This window comes from Panicum virgatum, chromosome 8K (genome assembly GCF_016808335.1).
Source record: "Panicum virgatum strain AP13 chromosome 8K, P.virgatum_v5, whole genome shotgun sequence".
In the NCBI taxonomy this organism is placed as follows: domain Eukaryota; kingdom Viridiplantae; phylum Streptophyta; class Magnoliopsida; order Poales; family Poaceae; genus Panicum; species Panicum virgatum.
In genome coordinates, this window is record NC_053143.1 from 23,092,614 (window position 1) to 23,101,458 (window position 8,845).

At 42.0% G+C, this 8,845-nt stretch overlaps 1 protein-coding gene across 1 annotated transcript; it reads left to right on the top strand.

The window, feature by feature from the left end:
• Positions 1-4,986: 4,986 nt before the first annotated feature.
• On the top strand, positions 4,987-8,561 carry LOC120644230 (WAT1-related protein At5g64700-like). The gene is made up of 5 exons (XM_039920807.1): positions 4,987-6,981; positions 7,148-7,382; positions 7,475-7,633; positions 8,049-8,200; positions 8,309-8,561. The coding sequence occupies exons 2-5, from the start codon at positions 7,149-7,151 to the stop codon at positions 8,385-8,387; spliced, it is 624 nt and encodes a 207-aa protein (XP_039776741.1). The 5' UTR covers positions 4,987-6,981; position 7,148; the 3' UTR covers positions 8,388-8,561.
• Positions 8,562-8,845: the final 284 nt, after the last annotated feature.

The window sequence follows — 8,845 nt, forward strand, 5'->3', positions numbered from 1 at the left end:
GTCCCGGATGACTCCTTGATTTTCTTTTCGCTTGGTTATGCAAATGCGGGGTATCATTGGTATAACTACCATTCGCTAACCATCCCTCTTGTTCCACAAGAGGAGAGCCGCTGGCATAGTGTTTCTGGTCTTCCTGGCAGGGTTACAAGAAGCAGGGCCAGAAGAGAGGAATTCATGCGGCAGCAACCTCAGCCTCAACCACAGCAATATGAGGCTGGAGGTTCGTCATGGCAGAGTGCCGCTCCACCGAGTGGGCACGGCAGGCCTCAGGGCACCGGTCCACCAGTTCCAGCTCCAACGGACCCCCGCGACGTACAGCTTCGTCTAGAGGTTTTGCCACTCTGACTCGGCAGATGGGCGAGCTGAACGTGCGCACCACCAACATTGACAAGTCGCTTGGCCAGCACATCGAGTCAACTCAAAACTGGCAGCGATACACAGGCGAGAGGATCCGCAACCTGGAGCAGCAACAGCAGCAATCCCAGGAGGAGTGGAGGGCCTACTACCGTTGGGCTGGGTTTAATCCCAACTAGCAGTAGTGAGCTTGAAACTAGCTTGTTGGAGGACCCCCATGAGAGGTACCTTGTATCAAACTCACCTTGCATGAAACCAAAAAAAATTTTGTAAAATTCTAAAAATCCATAAAAATTTGCATAACTAAAATCAAATAAAAATTGGCAAAACCTTTAAAAACCCAAAAATATTTACTTGCTTTCCAGTATGTGTAGTAAGTATGTGTAGTTTTTCCTTGTTGAGATGATGAATAGTTTCTCTGTTAGTTCCTTTCATATGCCTAGTTACAACCTTGTGCTCTGCCTAAGTTTTGAGTTTGGTGGCTAAATTGTTCAAACCTTAAGCTTGAAACTTGTGGGTAGCGAAAAAGCAGAATTCGAATCTAGGTTGTTGTGGGTTATGATATGGCTGAAAAGAGTTGCTATGATCTTCTCCTACGTGATGCTTGATACCCGGAGTATTTCTTTTCAAAAATACAAAAATAAAATAAAGTTTCTCGGTGATATGCAATTCCTATCCAGAGCCATATGAGTTACAAGTTTGAAAAAAAAGCCTTTTCTACATATGCAACTTGTCTTCTCATTGAGCTTTGTCAAATTTTTGTGACCCTTTGTGAGAATCACTTCATACGCCCATGATCAAGATCACGTACACGTTCACTTACATGCTATACTTCTACACCTGGAAGATAGCAAGTACATCCCCCATCCATCCACAAATAAAACTCCAAGATGTGCCATGTTTATCTCTCTCCAAAGTTATCATCATAATGTATAGGCTATACAAAAAGAAATAAAAGATGCATACCCAAAGAAGATATGCCACACACCCACAACGTGTGTCAAAAAAAAGAGAGAGAGAGAAAGAAAATATAGCCCATACCAAAAACATTACAAGAGAAAGAGAATTCATATAAAGGAGTTTTCATCCATCATCCACCAAAAATATCCACACACTTGCACATCTTGATCAAGGCTTATGACTTGTTTCTCCTTTGGATCCGGTCTTTGACTTAGCGAAATATGAGAAGCAAGGTTGCCATCATATCCTCCATACCTACAGATCCACCAAAAAGAAGCCATTAGAAGTAGGGTGGAAAAATAAAGGTGCATAAAAAAAAGGGCCTTGGTAAGGAATGAATCACATTTGAGCGATCCGAGAGATCACCCGAGGAACTTACAAATTTCTTTTCAAAAACTTTATAAAACCTCCGGATTGACGGTTGAACAAAGGAGTGGTAAGTGGTACTCTACAAGCCGTTCTGACCCTCAACCGTCAAAGATGAGGATGATGCTATAAGCCCCACAGGAGTAAGGTAAAAGGTGCGAACAAGGCCAACTTATTCAGAATAAAGGTAAGAACACTCGGTTGTGCCTTGGGCATAAATCAGGAATGCGACATTGTAACAACTCCTGATCAACAACCTAAGTCTAAAACTTTGCTCGGGACGAGCAAAGGGCTAGCTTGGGGGAGTTGTTGACGGTGCTAAAGTGCCATTTTCACCCGTCAACTATACTCAATAATAAAGGAAAACTGCATGCCTTACTCGCATATTTGTATCACTAACCTTGCTCCACAGTTGTTTTCGAGTTTTGTACATTTCAGATGAGCAGGAGCGGTATAAGACGAAAACACGCAGTAGACGCCATACAACTACGCAGAATATCGTGTCCGGCGTCACCCACTTACAAGGAGGGCCCATCTGGCAGAGCCAACGGGCGCGCCATGCATAATGCATACAAGGAAAGATATCAGGGCCCACATGTCAGCCTGCCAGAGAAGGATAAGGATGAGAGGCGGCCAGGTGGGGCCGGCCGAACCTGGCCGGCCTCCTGTACAGGTGCATTTCGAGGAGGAGTCGGCCCCAAGTCTCCTGATTACCATCCATACGTGCTTTTGGCGGGAACCGACCTCCACTAATATAAATAGGGCCCCCTCTCACCCCTCACAGACACACACACTTCATTCCATTCTCTCCAAGAAGGCTCTCCTCTCTCTTGCTCTCTTAGCTAGGTAGTGGAGCTAGGCTAGTTCTCTTTAGCGAGCAAGTCATCCTCGGGATCGTTGAGGAATCCTCGGCTCCAGGTATGGCTTTGTATCCGAATTGTCAGACATCTATTCATAATATAGAGTTTTGTCATGGTTGCTTTACTATCTTGATAGTTTATCAATCCATGCTTATATCGTTCATAAGTTATGATACGGTGTTGGTTAGGCCAGATGATCCGGGTACGGATAGAGGTTCGTTGTGCTTTCGGGCTTGCTCTAATGTTTTACTCATCCATCCGAAGGGTGGGAGACCTGGGGGCACTAGAGTAGTGACTTCATACACGAGCGTGGTGCTCGGGTATGCGGGATCCTTCGGATATGACCGTGCTCCATGGTGTGACTGGGGTAGACGGCAGGTGGTGACAGCCCTATCCATCCGGCGTAACAGCGGTGTTGCGTTTAGTGTACTCCCCGACGTTCGGGTTCGGTGTAGGAGTTCATGCAAAGAGGTAACGGGACTGGATGTACTCCGGTGCGGGATCTTCTCCCCGCTATCCCATTTTTTCTGGCACCTGCAGTCCTAACCATGATCTAACATGACCCCAGCTTTGGATAGAAGCACTAGGACACCTAACCTAGCCTAAGCTCCAGCTGACTTGACGTAGGATAGAGTAGTTCTTTGTTTTATAGTTTCTCTCCTTTATTCCTTCCTCTTGGAGTGTGGATGTGTGCTGTGTCGCATTATCCTTGCTTATTCTTTATCTGTACTTACCCCTATTAGAGTATTGCCTATTGCTTGAGGCACAATGTCATGGTTAATGTTGAGTACAATACCTTTGCCACTGCCGTCCTTTGGGACACAAATAAATCACGATACCCTTACTCTCCGGGTGAAATGCTACAATGGTATATCCGTGCGCTTGCGGATCCATCTGTAATCGTATTGATTATACCACGAGAGTGGCACCCCTTGGGTGCAGTTGCTAGGATGGGTTCGGCGCCCTCATTTCTAGTGATTGCACTAAGGACTGCCAACAGGCATTTCTGGCGCTGTTGCTAAGGATTAACCATTCCTAGTGATTGCGCTAAGAAATGTCAACAGCCTCATGCCAAGTTCCCAATCACCTAGATCTCGCTTTCCACTAAGGAGCTTCTCCATGAAGGATGGGAGTCCCCACGTCTTCCGCACAATGTCATCGACGTCTCTCCACACCAACATTGAAAGTCAAAGACGTGTCGGTGAGTCCAAGACTCCAAGGGTATTGTACAGTAGAGCACGAGTACGCATAGCAATTCTGAAACAATAAACAAAAATAAACAAAATAAATAAAACTTTTTTGTACCGGTTGGAAAGGCAAACGGGTAGCAAAGGGTCTGCCCGCTTGTGTCAGCATGACAGCCTCTATGGTACTGGTTGGATGGTAGCGCACCGGTTGAAAAACCCGGTGTCCTAGACTGACCCCAATGGTCCCGGTTTCGCAACGGTTTCAACCAGTTCCCTCGGCCCTTTTTTCTAGTAGTGTACAAATAGGGGCAAGCAAAGTCATTTTTCCACTTTCTTAATCTGTCCTGAAATTTCTAAAGTGACTTGTATTTTTTTGGGACGGAGGGAGTATGTGCATAAATTACTTACAGTCGGACACAGTGAAGTCATTACCTTTTAAATATAGTATGTTTGTAATCGGAATATGTAATAATCATGAAGAGATTAAAGATAATAGAAAGGATAAACATCATTACTACTGTAGGCAAGTCTTATTTTGGGACATATAGGGTGGCAAAAGTGAGGCATCCATATATTTTTAAGTAGTAGGATCTTCAAACTGGGTTTGAGTATTATATCCTGGCATCATTGTGCTTAATTAGACGTCAGTCTAAATGTATCTGTTATATATGTACCACGTCAGTGCCTCTACTTTCTTGCAAAACACAAAATATCCTATATCAATGCAAATCTTGTAACTACTGCTTAAATTAGTTGGAGAAAAATAGAACTTCTAGTGGGAGAAAAGACAAACCAAGAAAGTTTATATATATACTCCTTATAGGAAATAGAGATTGTTTAGGACATGATTGTGCATACCAAGAAGTGATTAATTAGAGGTTAGTTTTCCCGGTTTGCCCATACTAAATAAGGTGGCGGGTGCGTTGTACTCCCTCCATCCTGAAACATTGGATGGGACTCTAGCGCGGCAAGGCGTGCTCTGCTATTAATGCGACACAATTAACGAAGTGATGCAATTAACCCAAAGGAAGCCGGAGCGGAAGGGCAAAGCTAAGCAGTCCAAATCGCCAGGTGCGGACGACTTCCTTTTAGCGATCCAAGGAGTTGCGCAGGACGACCTGTATTTCCTATAGGGAGGGAGTATATAATATGTCCATCCATTACGTTCTAGTCCCAGCTCTGAAGCTCATTCCGCAAGACCATAAGCTCCTCCACCCGCCATGAGCAGCATCGCCGCCCCTCCTGTTGAGAGTGGACTTAACCATCTTAATTGTGCATCATTTTCGGGTCTTTACCAATAGAAAGATGTGCATACAAATATGTAGGGGAGGTACATGTGGGGGAGGTGCATGATAAAAGGCATGCTAGTTTAATTAGCACATTCTCAATACTTAATAATTAGGGATAGGAGAGTCTTTTCTACACAACCATAATTTGTCTTAAAAACTCTAGGATGACTTACATTCCAGGATGGAGGGAGTATCTTGTTAACGCTTTTGCGTAGAACATGAAAAACAGCCTAGCATATGTGATATGTATGGGTAGGGAATCGATGCATCATCCGCTCCAAAAGGGTGCTTAAATTATCATACTTAAAAAACGGAATCCTATGGCTCAAACTAACTACAGCAATGTTCAAGATAAACTTTGACAAGTCTATCTAGTTATTCCCCAAGGTTTATCCTTGTGTTTGTCCTACTACATCACAACACCAGCTTAGCAACAGATGCCACATTCATTAGAGTGCCTGAGAGATAACATTTTAAAGATATGTAAAATTTTATAATGATGATAAAAAAAATTTATACCAGGCAACCACCAGACAGTCAACCATCTCAATATCCAATGGGCACAATTTTTCACTACGACAGCAGACACTATCACCGCCAAATCCAAATCGGCATCACCGCCGGTTTGGCACCCGTTGGATTTCGGCAGCCCTAAGGAAGCCTATCACCATCCGGTGCACAACCAGCGGTACTGCCGATTAAAAACACACAAAAAAAAAGAAAAATCCCGCGTGTCCACTGATGGTCCTGCCCACCGCCTCGACCACACTAGCTGCCCCACACGCCGGTGGCCCGCGCACAGTACCCTGCGAAAATATAAATACGACACCCTGAAATACTCTCGGATAAAATGCTACAATGACATCCGTCCGCTTACAGATTTATTTGTGACGTAAGAAATGCTAGCTAGCATATGGTGCTCACACTCTTCATCACTAGAATATCTGGTTCCTGCTTTCTTCACTTATGTGCACCTGATCCAATACCACATGTACCGTTTCTCAGGTGTCGGACTATTTTGTGTTGAGAATTTCAGCAGTCGTAGTTGTCGAATTCAATCCAATCTTTGTCTCTATTATAATGTTTATTCATGTATTACACCAGTGAGATCTCTTCATATATTTTTGATGTATGTGTTAGTCTCGTTGACTATATTATTATTTTCACTTTCACAAAAATCACAATATGCCCAAGCTAGGGCCATGCTAGCTATAGCTAGCTTGCTAGCAAGGTAGCTATCATATCCAAGGTCCAACTCTGCACCTACTCACATTCAGATAGTTAGTTTGCATATGAAAGATCATTAAAACAATCAGCATAAGGGTATTGCCGCTGAAGTTAAACAATTGGTACATGATTCATCGAAACATACTCTTTTTCATTCTTTTTAAGAATGTTCATCTTTGGAGGGAAAATATTTATATGGTTGTGAACCCTATGGACCTACAGCTGAAGTTTCTTAGATATTACCAATTTCTATAATTTATTACTACCGATACAGAACAAAATGCTGACTTGTTAATTTTTTTTTTGAAAGAAGATTATTCACATTACTTTCTTTAGCCAGAATAAATATTGTGGTTTTGGACATACAAGTTTTGAAATTTTGGATCCTTTATTATCATTATTTTTTTGAGTATTAGATTGGGAACAATTAAGAAAGAAAACAAAATTTAGATTCGCGTAATGAAGTACTTCTTTTGTCTGTTCGCTGTATAAATGTATCAATATGTTCATATTTTTAAAAGATTTTAACATGATGTTAATTCTGTAGGAGTTGACTTAACATTGTACTGTAAACTTGTGACAATTAGTAAGGCCAGGTGAGTCATAGTTTGTGCTATGCAGGTATGCAGTGCCAGCGTGCTTAAACTACTACGGTATTCGGGATACCACGCCATCCTATGCTGCCATCTTCCTAAACTTAGTTCCTCTCATCACCTTCATTCTATCCATAGTTTTCAGGTAAGAGCTGTTCTATTTTTGTATCAGTCTGGACAATGTGCTTCAGATTTTACATAGTATGACGAGGCTTGTAAAAGTATTCTTTTATGGTCTATTATGTTTCAATTATTGAAGAGAGTATTAAGAATTCATCTCATCAAAACACATATTTCTGTCAAAATGTTAGAATGGAGAAATTGCGATTCAAGACTGTGACCGGATCACTGAAGGTAGCAGGCATCCTGCTTTCTGTAGGAGGTACAATGTTCCTTAGCTTTTACAAGGGCAGGAGTCTGCATCTTTGGGGTTCTATTTTACATTACCACTCATACGAGAAGGAATATGCTGCAAACCATCATGTAAGAGGAACAGTCCTCTTGCTAGGCAGCAGCCTCGCCTTTGCATGCTGGTACCCAATTCAGGTAATCATGCACTTTCGTGACACTGGTCCAAGTCTAAAAACTGTCCACAATGTAAGCTATTTAAGTTCTACTACGATCTTGTTTCGTTGCAGTCAATGGTCAATAAAGTGTATCCACATAAGTATTGGTCATCCCTGGTGACATGTTTTCTTGGAGGACTTCAGACAACACTAATTGGAATAATACTAAGAAGAGATGGGAATACCTGGAAGCTTGGATGGGATCTACAACTTCTGACCATTGTGTACACGGTAAAAGCCACTAGGTTGCATAACTTATCAGACTCAATTTACAACTATGAGCTGTACTGTTTCTGTTGATGAAAGAAAACAAATAAATTGGGCGCATTTTCAGACTATGAGCTGTACAACTATCAGACTCAAGTTAAAAATATATATGGTTATAAACAAGGAGAATAATACTTTTCACCTCATCATTGGGCGCAGTTTAGGGAGCAATGAACTTTTTTTTATGAGAGGGAGCAATGAACTTGGAAAAATGGAAATAGATACATTTTAAACATGAGCAGATACAGGATTGGAAACTGATGTATTTTACAAAATAAAGTACTATGTGCTCATTTGGTCTTTTCTTTTGAGTCAATGTGCTCATTCGTTCTTGATGAAGTTAATATAAAAACAAACATAAACACCTACAATGATACAGGGGGTATTGGCAACAGCAGTGAGATACAATCTGGAGTCATGGGCCGTTACCAAGCGAGGCCCAGTGTACCCACCAATGTTTATCCCATTGATAACTGTCTTCACTACTGTTTTGGGCTCCATATTTTTAGGGGATGCAATTACCATTGGAAGGTTCGCTGCTTCTACCTCTTGTCGTTGCGTTCTGGACTATCGCTACATTCAATTTCTCATGACCATATCTAACTATTGATTGGATTTGTCTCCTTTCTGAATTTGCAGCCTCCTTGGTGCAGCAATAGTAATAACGGGGCTCTACATTTTCCTCTGGGGTAAATCAAAAGAGCTGCACAGAAAGTAAATAGTTTACGTAACAAAATTCTTGTAACTACAAAAAGCCAAAAAAATGTCTTTTTATGCTGTTAAGGGATTAGCATAATTCAGGGTTAAGTTATATGGAATAGACATTACTTACTGGACATATGGTTCTGCTTCAGCTTCTGTGAAATGCAAGGATTCTCTAGCTTACTAGCAAGGTCCGTGTCTTTCTGCCTTCCTAATTTCTCAGCCGCCTTCAGTTTGCCGCGGTCATTGGACGTTGCTGCAATTGCTTACCTCCACTACTACAAGAATGATTTTTAGAAATATCATATTTTTTGAAGTGGTTTCAATGTGGAGCCGCCCCTAGTTTTGTCTAGGTGGGCCCAAGGCCTCAGCTCGCCTGTATAAATGATTTTCCACGGGCGGTCAACTTAAGAGGACCAGAAGTGAAATGAATTTTTCTTTAAAGTGGTTGCTGAGTTAGCGTCCCTAGAAATA